At 43.4% G+C, this 19,386-nt stretch overlaps 2 protein-coding genes and 1 non-coding gene across 3 annotated transcripts; all 3 read right to left on the bottom strand.

Annotated features, from left to right (window-relative positions):
* Nucleotides 1–1,110: 1,110 nt before the first annotated feature.
* Nucleotides 1,111–15,665, bottom strand: dtx4a (deltex 4, E3 ubiquitin ligase a). Its single transcript, XM_084691704.1, has 9 exons — nt 15,302–15,665; nt 14,410–14,624; nt 11,275–12,370; nt 4,901–4,962; nt 4,483–4,644; nt 4,314–4,375; nt 3,840–4,160; nt 3,648–3,737; nt 1,111–3,490 (listed from the first exon to the last, which is right to left on the bottom strand). The coding sequence occupies exons 2-9, from the start codon at nt 14,615–14,617 to the stop codon at nt 3,260–3,262; spliced, it is 2,232 nt and encodes a 743-aa protein (XP_084547830.1). The 5' UTR covers nt 14,618–14,624; nt 15,302–15,665; the 3' UTR covers nt 1,111–3,259.
* A 293-nt stretch (nt 15,666–15,958) lies between these two features.
* trnaa-cgc (transfer RNA alanine (anticodon CGC)) lies at nt 15,959–16,030 on the bottom strand. The gene has a single exon. It is a non-coding gene; the product is annotated as a tRNA-Ala (tRNA).
* A 183-nt stretch (nt 16,031–16,213) lies between these two features.
* Nucleotides 16,214–18,974, bottom strand: LOC146222231 (uncharacterized). The gene is made up of 3 exons (XM_084691835.1): nt 18,839–18,974; nt 17,708–17,855; nt 16,214–17,359 (listed from the first exon to the last, which is right to left on the bottom strand). The coding sequence occupies exons 2-3, from the start codon at nt 17,712–17,714 to the stop codon at nt 16,725–16,727; spliced, it is 642 nt and encodes a 213-aa protein (XP_084547961.1). The 5' UTR covers nt 17,715–17,855; nt 18,839–18,974; the 3' UTR covers nt 16,214–16,724.
* Between the last annotated feature and the right edge of the window lie 412 nt (nt 18,975–19,386).

The raw sequence follows: 19,386 nt of genomic DNA, 5'->3' as shown, positions 1-19,386 counted from the left end.
TCTTAACTCAGTTTTCGCCCTGATTAAAGTCCTCTAACCCATCTGCTTTCAGTAAACTGACAGAAGGTGGATCCTGCTATGCCACTATAGGTCCTCCTAATCCATCATGTCTGTCAATTATTCCCCTTTCTCCATTGAGAATGTACAAGGAATTGAGAGATGAATGTTGGTTTGATAGTTTCTTATGTCTGCCTGGCAGGTTGATTTCCACGTGCACAGAAAAACAAACCTTGGTTCAGATGTTTTCAAAACTGATAAAACGCAATATGACAACTAGCAAGGATTGAGGATTGTTTCCGGTACAGGGTGTTGCAGGGTTTTCATTTCAAATAAATAATGAAATAATGTGTGGTAAAACAATAGCAAAATAACTAAATAGGTTTTCAACCATGTTTGAACAGAGGCACAGCTCACAAAGACGAGGCTGTGTATTTGGAGGATGCACTGTTCGATCGCATTGATAGACAAGGCCGTGTGTAATCTCCTTAAGCGTTGTATACCTTCCACTGTCGCTTTAGAATTTCCCATTTGCCCATTTCTATTGCACCAAATAAAACGTAATTTGGTCAGATTTGTAAATTATTTTTTTATACTTAGTGGTGGCTTAATGCTGCTTTAGATGGCCTACTATTCTGCTAGGCTATCTGAGAATGAGGCCACCCTGTTTGAGTGCATCTGTTCTGTGACCTTTTAACAGTATTTTAAGACTTGATTACTGAATCCCCCTTGATAACGGACCATTATAAGTGTGCTTAGTTATTTTACCTTGTGTCATCTATTAGGGTAGTGGTGGAATTTAATCCAGACTACTAATCCTGGGCCCAGACTAATCTAGGAGCTAAATCTTCCATGAGTTTCTCATGGTGGGACTGAACACGAGAAGGCAGGAGTGTGATTAATCTTGAGGAAACATTAGTGGAATAAGATAATTAGTCCAACTATGTAAGTGCATTAGACCCTCTAACATGTCCCATACAAAGTCTATAAAACTAATACCACTAAAATAACCATCAAATAGCTTCCCTTAAGTTTTATATAACACATACATGTACAGAAATACAGGCTATACAGTCAATGTGTAAAAATCTGACAGAACAAAAGTCAAAACCATCATAATACTCATGTTCATTTAATAGTCCCACTGTTACTTTATAAGCAAGTCTTTTGTAGTTTATACATGTTACTACTTTCTGGCGTCATATTTTTCATCACTTGATTCATTCACTCCATTAACAGCTTGTACAAAGTTTTTTTTTTTTTTTTTTATCAACAGTTTTTACAAAGTGGTCATAAGTTTTCAACCATCACTTCATTGTCATCGATGTATATGCAGAGTTGAACAGTAACAAGAGGACGTTTCACAAACCAAACTGAGTAGTGGAGTGACAGAATGTAACCTTTAAAACATGACGACATGAAGAAACTACATTACACGTTCCATCTGCAGGCATCAAAGGTGTTTCTGACCACATGACAAGTCAAAGACAGCACCCTGTGACACATTATTATACAGCCGTCCCCTGCTGAGTATGTAGGCTCTTATGAAGTGATACAGCCAAATACATAAAAAATAATGAAAACATAATAGAAAAGCAAAACAACAATTCAATCAAATAAATCAGGTCTGTAATATACAAATACCTTAAAAAATGTAATGTAAAATGTTGTAAATAAGCATACACATACAAGGCATACAAGTATACAACGTATATCAACTATTAACTTTGGCCAACACTGGTATGTCAACACATACTAATACATCTTGTCAATAACAGTACCACATCATTTGTCCACAGAGGACAAACTGACTGGGTGCTTGGCCAAAGGTGGATCGATAACAAGCACAAATGTATCACAAAATACCTGTTTATGGCAGAAACAGATGAGGTGAGAAATTAATCATTCTAAAGTACCAGCATTTAAATAAATTAAATGAAAGATTTTACATTAGATTTGAACGGATCTAATTCAGCTAAAGATTGTATTGTTGATTTGACAAAACGGCGGTCATCTAATGTTTTAGTCTAACTGTAATCACAAAAGACATGACCGTGGTATTTGTCTCATTCTGACATCTCGCAGAGGGTCCAATCTTAATCTGACTTCACTCTTCTGGGGTACACATGAATGGTCTGTGAAGATTATATATCCATCCATCATATGTATCCTTATACAGAGAAAATAAAATGATTCCTTCAGGCAATTGGGGTGCACACCAACTGACAATTGATTTTGAGAAAAGGAGTCGTTTTCTGCGTAACGGTCACAAGAAAAGAATGACAGCATACAAACAACTTTAAAACTATGAACAGAAATTAAATGTAGAAATGGCATAAACTCAAACAAGTTATCAAGTATTTATAATGTACAGCAATGCATTCTTCAAAATGATACAATAATCAATCAAATACTGAACCAAGGGTAAAAAGGGAATGTAATTCTTGATAAGTACCACTAGATGGCAGTAAACATCCATGCTCACACATGTCCAGTCAATAAAGTTGATATTGATAGTGGCCTACACCTGCAATAAGAAAATTGTTACAATACTGCCTGTAGATTAACGCCCCAAAATCCCCCCATATTCTATCCTCTGAATTCTATATAATGCCATTCTCGCTCTCTTTTACCCCATTTGACCTCTCCCTAACAATTATTTCTTTATTCCACATAGCAGCAGCTCTGGTAAACTTAGTTTACCTATTCAACCGACCAAGTCAGAGTAGTTACATTCTTGATATCAGGCTAATAGTAGAACTCTCACAGTACAAAAGACAGCTTTTGTCCAACACTGAAATGTATGTGCACAGTGGTCCTAAATGTCTCACTGAATGACGTTTTTCAATTGTGACACCATTATAATAACAGAAAAAACAACAATTATCCTGTCTAATGTAAAACTGACCCATGCAACCAAGTCATAGCCCACCTGTGTACCGGAGAAATACTATTGGATCTCAGTAAGCACTCCTGAAACCTCACAACATATCAATCTATTTTGTAGATTTTGAAATGTCAGTTTGTTGTTATCCTGGCTGACCCTCTTCACTGGTTCATCTGTTCTTTTATTCAGTTATTTTCTGGTTTCCCCAGTAATTTCAGTGGTTCATGTTATAATTTGCACACACGTCATTGTTCATTGTTTGTTTTGTTTTTTTACGCTTTCTCTTTTGTCTGCTCAGTTCCATTGTTTCTCAGCATCTTTGTTTATGGACTGCTTCAACAAGTCTCTCTCCTACTGCTTCCCTATTGGTCCAGCTCAGTCTCTGGGAAGGCACTCCTCCTCTGTGATGCCCTGGGCCTTAAGCTCCTCCAGAACATTGTCCAGGTGGCCGGGGTCCGGGTAGCCGTGACCCGTCAGGTTGGAGCCAAACTCGGTCTTGTGGTGGACCTCGTTCCAGATGACCGTGTCTGACTCGCCCGTGGTGCTGGATGTTCCCACGGAGAAGATCAGTCTACGGTCCCACGCCACCAGCAGGAGCCTCAGCACCTGGAGGGGAAGAGAGGCGGCCGGGAGAGAGGGAACGGTTCCATGTGAAAAAAGAGGATGAGAGAATGGGGTTCAACCAGGGAGAGTCTAGAAGTCATTACCGTGCTGGCTGGATACACATGCTACAACTACACATGCTACCTGTGTTCAGGTTTACCTTGCGTCCCTTCTCGCTGTCAGGGAGGTAGCAGTGTCTGGGGAATCCTCGGGCGGTGAAGGGCTTTCCCGGGTTCGGATGCTCGGGGCCCTGGCAGAGGGTCAAAGGTCAACATGACGACATCAACCAATCACACAGAACTTTCTGCGTTCGGGGAAGCATCAAATAGCATGTGACGTGGACGAGCCGTACCTGGATGCCAGGAGGGATGTTGTAGATGATTCGGATGGTCTTGCAGTCCGGGTGACCGGGCAGGGAGTGGGGGATGACGTGGTACTCCATCTTGCCAGGGGGCTGGTTCCCCGTCTTGACCCCGTAGATGGTCTTGCAGGTGGGACACTGCAGGCTGCCATCCTTGTTGCCGTTGTTGTACATGGCGACCAGGCACTGGAGGTGGTACTGATGGCCACACTGCGCCAGGCGACCCACAGACTCCGCCCGGGAGATGCCACCTACGCCGGGGCCCTTGTACCCCGAGGGGCCCGCCAAGGCCTCCATGCAGATGGTGCAGTCCTGAGGGGAGTGGGAGGGGAGGTAGACATGCCAGTGAGTGGAGGATAAAGGGACAGTTGGGGCAATGGACAGTGCGGGGTTCAGAGTGCGCACAGGGAAAGGCCTCAGCACCAGGATGGAAATGAATCGCGTTGACGAGCTCGGTTGACTCACCTCCTCAGGGGGGTTGCGGACTTTCTGGAGGTACCTCTTCACAACCTCCTCGGGGGTCTTGCCTGAGAGAGAGAGTTCATGAATAAATCACCCTGACAACCTTTCATGTGTATTAGTGTACAATTCTGTGTGTGTGTATACTTTCAGTATGTCTTTCACACACACACACCTTTGCGGGCCTGTTTCTTGGTGGTCTTACGGCAACAGTGGCCCAGACCAGGAACTGGCTTGATGTCACTCTTGCTGACAGGAGGAGGGTGGAGCACAAGCTTAGGAGGGCGAGTCAGACAGACAGGAAGTCCAGCTGCACTCATCAGGATCCCTGTAATACCTACACAAGGCCAGCAGAGGGAGGCAGTGAGAGGATGTTTCTTGTCTGTTATTTGAATGCAGTAGAAGCATTCATTACAGGCACCTCAAAAATATTTGGCAAACACTGAATGAGATTTATTTATTTTTACTTTTAAGAGCAGTGACTTGATATTTTGGACTGCATGTTGGACTTCTATTACAACTGGGCAATACTAACGTTGTCAAGTGAAGTTTAGGAATAATTTCCTGAATTGGAAGGGACTTTTCTGTCTTACCTGCCAACGCAGGGTGGACAGGACTTGATCCATTCAGGTTCTTCACTGGAACTGTTGGCACTCTGAAACACAGAACCAACAACTTTGAATAAGTCACCAAACCCCTGATGTTACTTAATTTTTTATTGGAGCCATTACAAGTAGGCACAGAAAGCCAGCTGCTTAGTCGTGGGTGGAATGCAGGTGGCTGTATTACGTGTCACATCATGTTATCAGGTCAAAGAGCTTTTACCGACTCATGCAGACATATGGACCTAAGTGGTACATGGACCAGAATAGCACCTTGAGGTGTGTTTGTGCTGCCAAATTCCTATTTCCACCAAACAACTACAACTCGTGAGATCCAACCAAATAACTGTAAAGACCATTCTCATGCTCTATAGATCAACATAATCAGATGTGACATCGTCGCATCGGGGTTAAGGACATAGACAACCAGACTATTTTGACAAACAATTGGTTAATTGCTTTTCGATGATTAAAACTCCTTTGCCGGCTTTCTCATTCAACAATTTATTATTTCGTTTTGAAATGAGCTATTGAAAGCAGGAAGTGAAAGGGATGCAAAATATAAGGTGTTTCACAAGGTGTTTGTATATTTCTCTCCTATGGCTCACTTTACACTCGCTCACATTGCCACCCGTCAGTCAAGTAAAGGCTTGGGTATCTGCATTAATATATGCAGTTACACAGTCTTGTGCCTTAGGCACAGAGGCGTTGTTAGACATCAAACCCTACTGGGGCACAGGCCCCTTGTTCATATCCCTTTTTTTCTTTCAAGCTTGCTACGCACAATGCACTACTAGGCTATAGAAGCTCCCCTTGCTTAACCCAATATACAACAGTTGAGAGACGCAAGTTCGATATCAGCTTTGGCAGGGACATCAATAGTTAATGCGAGCGTGCACATTTTTTTCGCATAAATTTGAGCGCAAATACTGTTTTTTTGAGCTTCATGCAATATTGTTTTTATGTTTTAGTCAAAATAAGATGATCGGTAGGCCTATCATTTAGAAACCATCTTAGTTTGTAACTATCCTTGTTTTGTCATGTTTTTTTAGCCTACCTCCATTCTGACTTGTGTGCCGAGTCCGACCCCTGGGGGGGTATTCCAGAAAGCAGGTTATGTGACATACATATGTAAGTTAACTCCCCAGCTGACACCCAGCATTGTAGCAACATTTCCAGTAGGTTTCTGCAACATTGGGAATCAGCTGGTGGGTTAACTTACCCGGTTATGTTGCATAACCTGCTTTCTGGAATACCCCCCTGGACTTCTGTGTCTGTGCTGCAGTGGCTATTTGGCAAGCTCAGAAGAGCGCGCTGACATGGAATTCTACATGCATATAGGTTTGTGTTTTCGATTAAACACTTTTACAAGTGTAGATTGGGATACTGCCTGAATTTACTCCAGGATCATCAATCTAAATTAAGGCACTGACTAAAAGTAAATAGTTAAAACTCAAACTTTTTTACTGGGGCACAGCAGAGTTATACTGGGGCACGTGCCCCAGTAAAAAGTCTAACAACACCCCTGCTTCAGCACCCAAGATTTTTCACAGAAATTATGTCTTAGATTGTTTTCCCGTCGTCAGCATTAGTGTGTCAGTCGAAAAGAGGAATATTTAGGTCCTTTTGTTTCCACATGTCTGGGAGCAGTTTTGTTGGACATTCATCTTTTCCTTGTGCCTGAGACTTTTGCATAGCGCTGTTAAGGGTTAGGTCATCTTCATGATGAGGTCACCTTTATCATGCCATATTCTCTACGTAATATGAACCAGTAACAAAGAATACTTACGGTCGGCCAGTTTGAATGATTGTCATCTTTGCGAGTTGAGCGCAGTGGCAACCACTTCAGACTAGAGCAAGTATCCTATCTGCTTTTTGCTGTTGTTTCTCAGTATTTTAGCTCCACTCCTTTGTCAAGTGCTATCCCTCATTCTCCAACGCAATCCTTGACAAAAAAAACAGACCTCGGTTTCGCACTGCAGAATCTCTGTATGCTTCTCCCGCTTTCTCCGTCTCTCTTTCTGTGTGTGTGTTTCAGTAGGGTGTGTGAGCTGAAGTTTGAGCTCCGGCTTTTAAAGGGCTAATCCACCTGTTTCCATCTGTTGATTAACCTGTCGTCACTGCCATGAGAAACGTCACAGTAAGGATTACCTGTCAAGGGAAGCGACAGGCTACCAGAAGGCAAACAGACTGCAGCACATGAAGTCAAACTGTCTGAACACTAGCACGCTATCTATTTAAATTGTTCTGACCAAACCGCACATGTACATATTAGAGTCTATGAATTCCATATCTTAATAAACAGGGGCAGATATAGGGCATGTTTGAGACACCACTAAACTGTTAATCCTGACCATATACTAATTGAAGAAATTGGGATGTTATTGTGATAGTGTTAGTGGCCTGAAAACTGGAGGTTTACTGTTATGCAGGAGAGATACATACTTCATTTAGAGTATCATATGGAGTTACAACAAAAGACAAAATAATTTCAGGTATAAATGGTTTCTATTCCTAATAGAATTGCCTTCATTGTTTATTTTTATTAACCCAGATAATGTTTTAGCCCCACCCTCATCCTAAACATCTTTTCATCCTGTTACAGCTACAGGACTTAATCTACCCAAAACAGTAAATTATCCTTTAACATGAACCTTATGAGACTTTTAATGTGCATATTATAAATATGTATTATAAATAAATACATGTACATCAATACTGTATAATTGCCAACAGAGTTAAGGAAATCATGGTTTTTCATCATTTGTATCAACACTAGATGTGTGGTTAGCAACACTAGATTGTCTAGAACTCCAGTACTGTCAAAGTGTAATTTTCCTTGTAAAAGTCCTTGATGTGCCGGGAAAACTCCCCATGTGACGTAGAATGTCTGGGAAATTCCGGCTCAACGGGTCACCCATGCTTAGAGTAAACAGGAAGTACTCTAAGCACCAGAACTGGTCAGAGACCAGTTCTCCCTGCCTTTCAGCAAGCTGTCGTTGGCTGTATGAATGAATCAGCATCTTGGGAACTGGAGCGGTGGACATAAATACACAGGCGATTACGTTCCTGCACTGCGAGAGGAACGTGCTAGGAGTAACAGACAGATGGGAGGCAGAGAAAAGGGAGGGAAAGGGGGAGGGAAAAAAAGAGAAAAGGTGGGGAGGAAAGGAGATGTCGTATGGCCACGTTCCATTTGATCCAGGCTAATCTAGAAGCATTAGCGCAACCCCCATCTGGTCCAGAGGGAGATGGAAATGAAGAAGCTTAGAGAGCCACAAACGCACACACGCCTCGTCATCTGGCATTTCCGACCACACAGGCAGATTGTCGGACTCTGCCAATGACAATTATTCTGATCCACTAACACATAAACACAAAACCATGAATAGGCCACTCTCCTCACCCGTAATCGGTGACGTTTACCACTCTTTAAGAGCCAAACGTTCACTTGTCAACCATCTGTTCCCCACCTTCCTCAAGTAGAAAGGTGTCAAAACAGCAGGTCCTTGGTGCTGGTACTTGGAATCAGCTAGAATGCTAGTTTGGACATTGTATTCCAGGTTCTCAAAAAAACAACATACCAAAGTGAAGATTACACAGATAATGATACACTAACGGATTCAAACTAGAACCATGATATTCCATACTATTCAAAATTCTATTACATTTGAAATGTCTGCCATACCAGACTTGTTAAGAGAAATCTAAACGAAGTTTCATTCACACACATACATGAATAAAAGCAGCTAAAAACAACTACATTGAAATTGTACATGATTATAACTTATCATTAATGTCATGAAGAACTTGAATAACCAAATGCATTACCAACAGAAAGGTGCCAGTGCACACTTGCAGTTAAAGTGAGATACTGTGTGAGTTCAGGCCCACAACAGAGGCTTGGGAACGTACAGGATACGACAAAAGGAAAACATGAAATACCGTAGTAGTAATATTACTTGAATTTTGTAATTTTACAATGATATAATGCAAGATTGTAGTTGACATGATGTTAGTGTTTCTGTGTCTGGGTAAAAGCCAGACCATTCCTGGGCACTGACCACTAAAACACAGACAACTGTGCACTCCAGATTCTTGATTTTCTGCTGGACTTACTACGACATACTCACTTTTTGTATGTTGGTTCGGATAACAGTGTCTTTCAAATGAATGAAAAAATGAATGGGAAAGCCAAGGGAGCGAGGGGAGGAGGGGCTGAAGGGACGAGAGCAGACTCCTGACCAGTGACGCTCGTCTCTTAAAGACACCAGCCAGGTATTACCATCGGGTGAGCCTGACCTGGGGAGCAGTGGCCTCCTTTCACCGTCTCTCATACGTTACATACGCTTCCTTTAGGGGATAATGAACAGCAACTGACTAGCCGAAAGTACCACTGAGGTATCAATAACAACTCTATCGATGTGCCGCTGTCGACAGGAAGAAACTGTGTTGGAAATGTGAGTTCAGCAGGAGGGTGTAGAGTCTCCTTCCTTTATGATTGTCTGTATGATCAAACAAAGACTGACAACAGGAACATTGCCTTTTGCAAGCACTTCCTCGAAGGGTTTTTATCAAAGGATATAGAAAGCTATTGCCATTTTTGTGACAAATATTGATAAATGTTTTCATGATATAAGATTTGTTTTATAATAGTAATCATTTATACATTAGTTGCGCATATTTTAACATACCAATAATTTACAACAAATTTGGCACAAATAAAGATCTATCTGAAATAGCAATCCAACAGGTTTACAAGATAAAATGTGTCCGATTCTATCTAATTTGACCAGGTCAAGAGTATGTGTCACTCACACTACAAATTTAATTGTGCTGAAAACACTGAATTTGCAGAAGGACCTTCAAGGTTATTCATAAGCCAATAGGAAATGTCACTATCTCTTGAGGAAAGGAGACTCATATATTCCAAGAATGAATCGACCTCACAGACAGCAGTCAGGGAGCAGGCAGATAGCTTAACTGACAACAGCGCCCCCTGGCCAACACAGGAGGCTCCTGTAGCCGCACATTTCTTCACACTCCACGTGTTACTCTTTCAATCATGACACATCATTTTTTTTTCGTCGTGCAGATAGTAGCACTGCCAGTTAGTGAGCAACCATAAGTTGTGCTCCACCCGTGCTCATTCGCAGGTCGAGGAGAAGCAGAGGAGATTCCATGATGGTGGTGCTCTGACATATTGGGTCCAGGCAGTCAGTTCTTTCGCAGGGAGAAATGAAGGAGATGCTGCTTTGTGTCAACCACATCTTAATTTATGGCTGGGGATAGGGTTGCCTCACAACGCCCCCTCCAACTCCCAATCCACCAACTGTGACACTGCCTTTCTCTTTTTACGCAAACCAACCAACACCCATCCCTTACTCACCCCACAGTACGGCTTGCCAATCTCACTCACAGGACTAACTCTACCAGCAAGAGGTACACAACCCCCCCCCCCCCCCCACTACCACACACACACACACACACACACACACCTTCTTAGACTGACAATTGGGCCACTGTGTGCCTCCGTCAAAACCCACCCCCCAGTCCCACCTAATCTGAGAACACCCTATACCCCTGCCATTCCCCCTGGTCCATATCTTCATCCATGCCTCAGTCCCAGGCTGTCTAGGCATTATTCCACAAATGGGAACCAGGCCTTGACTGTGCCCACAATGGTTGCCATGGAAACCAAACCCTGACACACACGCACACACACACACTAAATGCACACACGTACACAGACAAAATTGGGGGCAGTGGGCCTCCAGGAATGAGCAAAGCCTGGGAATTGGGTGTGTGGATGTTGACTTGGCTGGGCAGGGGAGGAGAGGGCGGGGGTGTATTAAGGGATAACACTGCATCTCAACACCCGGGCCTATCTCCTTTTTTCTCAAACTGGGTGTGTAAATGTGTGAAAATGCAGTTCATTTCATGTGAATGGAATGTGTTTACATGGGAATGCGTGATCAGGCAGTGTTTGTGGTCAAGATTAAAGGCGTGTGAATGCTAATGAGTGTTGGTGTCAGAAACTTCACAGCGATTATGTGGGCATGACTTGGGTTTTAGTGTTTCAAATGAAATACAAATAAAGAACATTTTTGTATTTTTATACACACTTTTGAGTTAAGACTAGCCAATTAAGGATACCCAACAGCATAAGTTCAAACTTGATTAGAAAATATTTTTTGGAACTCTATCTCATTATATCTTTTTATGAACACCTCCAGAATTCAAATGAGCACCACAACTCCAAATGGCATTAAACTTAACTTCCACCACAAGTTTGAACAAACCATTTCAGTCAGGTCTTCACAGTGTTGCGCTCCACAGACAGCTGGACGGACAGGGTTACTCACCCAGACGCAATGAGGGCACGGGACTGGGCCATGGCGATGCGCTGCAGGGCGGGTCGACTCAGCCCTGCCAGGCTGGCACGGGGCGGCAGAGGGGCAGCGCAGGCGGCGGCGGCCGACGACACAGGGCCGAGGACGCGGGCGGACGGCGAGGGCGTACAGGAGGAGGCGGCGGTGGAAATGAGGGGCTGGACCGTAGAGGGCACGGGCGGCAGGGCCGAGGAGGCCGAGAGCGAGGAGGAGGAGGAGGGATGCGGCGGGGAGGCGGCGCTGGAGGCGGCGACGGAGGAGGGCGGAGGCGGGGGCGGGGGCGGAGGCGGTAGAGGCGGGGGAGGCGGGCGGGTGGAGTTGAGGGAGAGGGCGGCCGTGGCCGAGCCCAGGAGGGACAGCGAGTGGGCAAAGCTGCCGCCTCCGACCCCGCCCCCGCCGCTAGCCCCTCCCACAGATGTCCTGTGAGGGGAAAGGGACCTGGACAGGGACGGGGGGCGGGGTAGGGTCAGCGAGTACGACCCCCCCATGGCAGAGTAGCCCCCAAATTTGGGGCTGGGAGGTTTGTTCTGGGGAGGCCTCCTCCCAAGGGTGTGAGCCGACATGGCGCCCGCCTTGACGCTAAGGACCAGCATGCATTGCTGACACGCACACGGCTGGCCCAGAGACGTGATAGCCGAGGCCGGCAGGGCGCCGCTTGGGTAGGCACTGCCATTTCCAGTCCCGCCTCCACTCACCCCGAGCCCCATGCCCACTCCAGACACCCCCACCCCCAGGAGTCCCCCGGGAGCGGGCCCCCAGGCGTGGTGGGACTTGGGCAGGGGCCCCGACACCAGCGGGTAGGCTAGGTCCGAGCGTCGCTGGATACGCCTGCAGCGCTGCGTCTGACCGTTGATCTGGGTCATGCTCTGGAAGTCGATGAGGTAGCAGAAGCCCAGCGGCGCCAGGTCCAGCCAGGGCTGCTGGCGGTCGCGTGCCGCCTGGATGGCGATGCCCACCTCCGTGTCGTAGGCGGTCCAGGAGCCGGTGTCGTTCTCCCACTCCCACAGCCAGCCCTGGCCCGGTGCTGAAGTTGGGTCGTAGAAGCTGCGACGCACAGGCCGTAGAGTACCTGGGTGGCAGAGACAGGGCTGTCACACTCTGCATTGGCGTAAATGATTAGTATCCCTGTTCAAGAAACCAAAAGGACTCCATAATGCATTACAAGCAACGCTAATAACTGATGTTTATGTGACATAAGGTGGTCCACTGTCATACATTTTCATTATGTATTCCACTATATACTCATTATTTTAACATAACATTTGACCATAAAAGAACTTTTGATATAAAACATCCTCGTTTTTTTCTGATTACAGTCATGCATTAGATGAAAGACATGTTTGGTAGGCAAGTTGCTACTGTAATATTTGCGGTGTACAAGCAAAGTACAAAGGCAACAAATTCAACATGTCTGTGTGTGACTGCTAAGAATTTGGGCAAACAGGTTGCCCCTGGTAACGGTACTCAATGTCCTCGAATATGATTGGCCGTTGGCCTATATCCGGCCCAGTGCTGGCCATGTTTGCTTTCCCAGAGTCCAGAGTTACTCCAAGGATTTTTGGTCAAACCATGTCTCAGTAATTACACAGATTTCTCACTCTGAAATCTCATCTTCTTGATCGATATCTAGTTACTATTGTTTGTTCTAGCAAAAACTATTTTCCAGGAGAATGAGTCTGTTGAAGGAGTCTTCATTTTTTCCTACATTAAATTGGAAACTGCATGTTCAGAAGACCACAATAGCGTCCTAATATATTTGTCATAATTAGGCCTGGTACTCATTTAAGACTTTCTCCACATTTCTCCACTGTTGTGGTCTGAAACTTGGACCCTGGTAATTTCTTTGATATGACATTGATAGTCCCAAAGTCTGGACTACAATGGAAATGTGTCTTGGGACTCCTGACTACAAAGAACTCCTAATCTAACAAAAACACTGAAACTGAAATTCCTAGATTATGGAAATCCATGATATAAAAATGTTTAAAAAATGTGCCAGTTATCTTTAACAAATGATGTGCTCAATGAAAACAATTTGTCTATTAAAGATGTGTAGAAAAGGCCAACAATGCCAATGACCACGTGTGGATGTAACAGAGCAATTCATTCATCGAACTCAGTCCCCCCAAAACTACCCTTTTTCCCCAATGACCTCAGCCTTTTGCAATTTAGCCCATGCCCTTTCCCTTCTCTTATATTTGGGCTTGGACACCCCATCCCCTCCTGTTTCCTGCCAAGCAGCTTGGTTGGGGATCGAATGGGAAAAAAGCTTTTGTCAGATGGAGTTGAGGCAAATGGTGGCATGGTGAAGTCTTGGGCAAAGAAAGTTAAGACATCTGGCAGGTCTCCTGCCTTCCCTCAATTATCTGTGAGAGAAAACTCTGTGCCAACATCATCTGTCAGAGCAGGAGAGGGGAGACAAGAGCTAAGCTTTCATGAAATGAGATGCAAGCTTAAGGGACGTTTTTAAAAGGGGAATTTCGCAATAAAGGTATGACACAGCACATTAAGTCTGAGGAAGCAACCTGGGTATTTCATTTTGATACAAACTGACCCAAAGTATCTCCCAAAATCTCATTAATGAATTAAGGCAAGCAGGGGATGCATTAGATATGCTTTAAATGATCTGTCTGAGAGAGCCAAAGCATGTCGTGTCAAAATAAGAGTTGAAGAATGGCATATTTACAATATTTGACTTGGAACCCCTCCCTCATGGAGAACATAACACTCGTTAAATAGGCCCACGACGCATCAAGATCATCTGAAGAAGCGAGCAATCAGACAAAAACGATATCTTTAAAAAAATACATATTTAAAACACATGATCCTGAGCAATTCTATGAATACATTTTTATGCTTTATTTAGTAACTCTGCAGACGAAAGCAAACAAGGCCTCGCACAGTTACCCACGAATGGGCTACATCCAGTGTGCTAACACACCCAATAGGACAAGCCAATATTGGGCCTGCTTCAAAACAACATTACAAAAACAGCTCATCAACACTATTCTATCGCAGTAGATTTTAGATGCTTTTCTAGCCCGTCTTCGGTTTATTCTATTGCAATTATAGAATAGATTAACCTCTCACACATGTCCATCATCTTACCTGTGTCTTGGCGGAACTGGTGCATGGAATGCAAGTCAATGATGTAGGGCGAGAGACGAGTGTCCACCTGGCCTAATACAACACTACCACCCCGCGGGTCGTTGCGGATGACTGCCTCGATGTGGTGAGAGACGGCCGGGCTGTAAGGCCGCCAGCGTCCGTGCTCGTTCAGCCATTCCCATACCACTACGGCAGACGCTAGTAACATCCTACTCCTGCAAATGAAAACATCGTCAATGCATGCTCAAGGTAGTCTTCGTCAGACAAAAAAAAACGCGCATCTATAACCACAGTGTTGCATCCATCTTGTATAAATTGGCAAACCATGATGTGTTTTATCCCTCGAGAAATATTTAAATGACAGTGGAGCAGCGATGCTGACAATAGTGGTGGACCCTACCTTCCATGTTGATGTAGCCGTATGTAGGCAATCACTTCATCTCTTTGTTACAACGAACGTAGCCTACCTTTTTATTACAAAAAGCTAGATACAAAACCATGCAGGTTCGTTGCATTTTACTCCCTATGCAGATAAATGACGTCTACTGCTATCTTTTCCAGGCACGAACAAGTTAGGGTGTGTTTAAATGCATTTTGGTCTCATATCAGTGAAGCAAAGGTGAAGTCGGTTACTGTAACAAGTGACAGATCTAGGCTACTTAGATTTTGCCATAATGTAGCATCCAAACTTCTGGGCGCATTTTTAATTTGCAGAAAATGAGCACACAGCATTAACATGTTCCTAAATCAATCAAGACCGAGGAACAAACTATTTTAGTAGGCTGCATTTGAAACGGCTGTTTGGCAATAGAACCGTCAAACCTGTAATAGTCGAGGTACATTCAAATGCATGTTTAATCTGTATGAACAGTAAAGCAATATAAATATTTACCAATGGAGGGCAGTTTAGTTCGCTTTCTGTATCTTGGTCAGACTGCTGTTGAGTATTTGGCTGGTTTAATGATTATCCATCGTTCTGTATAAATATATCCCGGTTCTGCAACGGCGGTCCGTGAGTGAAAAAATCATGAGATTCGTGTTACATAATTGCTCTTATATTACCAGTATTAGTCAGGCCTATTGCTCAATGTGGTGTAGCCTATTTGTTTGAAATGTCTACGAACGCGCAGTTGGGCCTGCAAAATCATATCGCGCAATCAGCCCGCAGATGTGCTTGCATGAAATGAGTGGGTTTAACTCGAATAAGGAACAGTCATGATATATCACATAATATTATGGTGTGCCAACCCCGGCGAAAAATGTGTTATTTGTCAGAAAATTATTTGCGTGGTGCGTGGACATGTACATGACCACGCCCTAAAAAGACTATGGACCAATCGAATGAATGCAACCACAAATTCTGATTGAATACTCCGCCCATGACTGATAAAGGGAGCGGCCGAAAAAATCCGTCAAAATTAATTTACTTTCAATGAGGTGGTTTGCTGTCAGAATCACAAATGTCTTCAGACTATCGATTTTACAGTGTATAAATACTGATAGGATTTTATAGCTGTATCATCATCCAATGACGTGATGCCAAAAGGAGTGGAGATGCCGGGGATTGAACCCGGGACCTCATACATGCGAAGCATGCGCTCTACCACTGAGCTACATCCCCACTGATCACTATCAGTGCTTGTCAAACAGTTTATAAACATGTACTTGTTGTGTATTGCATACTATTCTGACTTGAAATCATCTGTTCAAAGGACAGTATTCCTTATTGTTGTTTTGGAAAATTTGCCTAGGACTGTGTTTACATCTAATCATCACGTTTAGTTTAGTAAGAAAACAAACACAATCAAGCTTAAACAAGGGTTTAATGTTCTTCAAATTATCATATTGTGTTAAATGACAAGCCAATGTGTAATATATAAAAACAATGTTACAGTTATACATTAATAACGATGAGATATTTACTAGCCTGTAACCCTATGCATGATTCCTCACTGCTAGGGGAGCCTAGTAGGAAAGATTAAGCACAAAGAAGCATCACTTTACAGAGCTGCATGTTCAGTAAAATGTTCATGATAAGACACCTTCCATCCAACATCAAGCATAATTTGTGCCAGTCTGATACTGGCATTATCTGAAACCCTACGTAGCAAGTAACACAAATCGTCCAAAACAGTGAACGTGTGTAACATCCCCTACTTACACCCGTAAGATATCAACAGTAGTTCATTTACATATCTTTGTCATTGTGCCTTAAATGTGTTACTTGTATTAAAAACACTGAAACCACTTTACTCTTTCCTTTACATCAGAACCAAATAACATGTGGTCAAATGTGATATGTGTGCTCTTTGATCTCAAAACGCAGTCACGTTGTTGTCGTCTTCTTGCTTCTTCTTTTCCTCAGACCAGGTGGCACTTCCAGAGAAGTGCTTCAGGCCAATCTGTAAATCTCCTCCTCTGTTTCCCTCTCCTTCCTCAGCCCCTGCTTTGACCCCTCCATCCTCTCTGGCTTCGTCCTTCTTTTCCCCTCTCTCCATCTTCCCCATGCTCTCTCTCCTCCCCTCCCTCTCCTCCGCTCCCTCTGCTCTGCCCCTCAGGTTGCAGCCCTCCAAGCTGGAGTAGTCGTCCGACGAGTCATCTCCCTCGCCCCCCTCCTTTTCCTCCTCTCCTTCGCTTTCACCTCTTTGGCTTCCTTCTTCCACATCCCTCTCTTCTTTGCTCTCTTCTCCTTCTACCTCCTCCTCATTCTCATTGAGTGGCCACAGGCGGCGACCAAGGCGGGTCTCCAGAATTCTGACTCCGCCCCTCACCCGGTCTCTGACTCCTCCCTCCTTATAAACCATTCTGCGAAGTGTATACTGTCCACTGGTTTCACGGTTCAGTTTCATGTACAGGCAGACCAGAAGAATAATGAGGGAGACAAGAAGGAGACAGAGAGTCACTACCACACGATCAGATGTGGTCCTGTCAGTGGTTCCTTCAGACATGCCTGCAAGAAGAGTGAGGAAAGCTGTTTGACCTGGCATTTTACTGTTTAACATTTCATCAATATGAGGTCCCCAGAAGAATCAAGGTCAAAATCCAACAGGCATTCCTTATTGCAAGGTTTTTTCAAATATACAAAGCTGATGTCAATACTTTTGTGAAAATACAGACATTACAAATCTTCAACTGTCTCTTTGACTATTGAAGAAACATTGGCCCATACCCAGCCGAGACAGCAAACACATTTTTGATTCAATGTTTGTGAAGTTCAACCTGAATACAAAGACAGTAGTCTTCTGAGATAGGACGCAGCCAAACATTTGTCTGGAGTATATTATGTGGTGTTACATACCTGTCATAGTAGGTTTCTACAAAGTAAGTTGATTTGTCTCCTGTCAATTCAAGAATAAACTTGTAGTTGCCCAAAGATTCTTGTTACTTCAAAGCAACAGTGACATTCCCAATAGATGGCATTCATTAAGTATATTCAGGATCAGGATCTGAAAAGAAAGGCACGTCTTTATTAATTTAGCTGTTTACGGTGTAATTTCATTCTCTTTGAGGGAAAGTCGCTTACTAGTCACTAGTGCATTTAACAGTCTACACTTCAATAATAAGGATTAATTGTAGTTGCAGTTATTCTCTATATTTTAAGACATGGTTTCTCAGGCAAAGTTTGAGCCTAGATGGAGACAACGGACTTCATCCAATTATGCTGTATCATGATAGTGAGGTACTATAAAATATAGGTAAGTAATGAAGACAAATTGTGGTCACTTGAGATGTAACTTGTTTTTTTTGCAAAGGATGTAGCTGGCGGGCTCTGATTAAACCCTCATTTGAAGCGACATCACTGACAGGAAGCCAGCAGATCTTTTCTCCTTCTTGCTCATTTCCTGTTGGTATTATACTATCCTGACACTACTTAAAACAGAGTACAGAGTTGGGCCATCAGTTACCTGTATGGCTACTTCAATACTGCTTGCAAATAAAGTAGTGTATTATCACCAAATTACTTGTATACAGTGCAATTTTTTATTATTCATCACCCATGTGTTTACAAAATTGGCCTAGGAGGAAAATATATATACACTTCTTTTTCTGCAACCAAAGGAGATACTGAATATCAGCCCCACATTGCTGCATTGCTATCCCACTCAAATGCAATACTTTAATCCATTGCATTAGAAAAATAGAAGAACAGGTGTGTCTCATGGAAACTGTAGATATGGATACGAAAGGTGACGTGTGACAGAGATGAAGTATTCAAAGGGAGAAGGTGGAGGAAAGAGAAAAAGAGAATAGTGCATTTTAAAGATGGAGATGCAAACAGTGGAAACATAAACGACTAGAAAACAACGCGGGAAAAGAGTCAGAATGATGGAGAAAGTAATGAAAAGAAAGATCTGGAAACACTGCTGCAGAAAACCATGAGTTTAGGTTACATTCATGAACAATTATAGAAAACATATTTTGCACTTACCACTGTGTTGCCGTGTGAACCAGGGGGATGCTAAGTTTTCAACAGACAGGCAGATAACTCATCCCTAGAGACAGGAAGTAATGACAGGGGTGTGTCTGCAATGCTTACTTTAAGACAAACAAATAGAAAGAAGAAGAGAGAGAGCGATGCAGCAAAGTAAAGCAGTAACACCAACAGCAGGACAGGAAGCACGGGGGTGGAGATTTAGATGAGTGAATTTGAAGAGATTGCTTGATAACAGATGAACTTAAGAAGCATGGTGCTGTAAAAGCATGGGGAATAGTGATATTGATGTGTAGCCCAAATGCAGAAAGAGGAAGTTGTTCTGTGGTGAATGTGAGATTGTACAGTACATTACTGTACGCCCAGGTGGAGTAGTGGACATTTTGTGCTGCTTTAAAGTAAACTTTTTGTATGTTTTACATGTATGACAGTAAATGGCTCATTCTAAATATGTAACTTCTGGCGTGAAGATTTGAACACTACATTACAGAGGGGAATCACTTAAACTAAAACCCCAGACATTGGTCATGTGTGTGGTATGCATA

Source organism: Hypomesus nipponensis, chromosome 25, assembly GCF_054491055.1.
Source record: "Hypomesus nipponensis isolate SF chromosome 25, ASM5449105v1, whole genome shotgun sequence".
Lineage (NCBI taxonomy): Eukaryota > Metazoa > Chordata > Actinopteri > Osmeriformes > Osmeridae > Hypomesus > Hypomesus nipponensis.
This window is presented reverse-complemented; position numbering and strand designations above follow the sequence as displayed.

Bases quoted from the DNA above. Each gene is read 5' to 3' on its own strand.
- dtx4a (XM_084691704.1), bottom strand. From the start codon at position 14,617: ATGTTACTAGCGTCTGCCGTAGTGGTATGGGAATGGCTGAACGAGCAC. The intron at 4,376-4,482 runs GTGTGTGTGTGT...TCTCTCTCTCAG, and splicing joins CAAGAAACAGGCCCGCAAAG to GCAAGACCCCCGAGGAGGTT. The intron at 3,738-3,839 runs GTACGGCTCGTC...ACCCTCTGCCAG, and splicing joins ACATCCCTCCTGGCATCCAG to GGCCCCGAGCATCCGAACCC.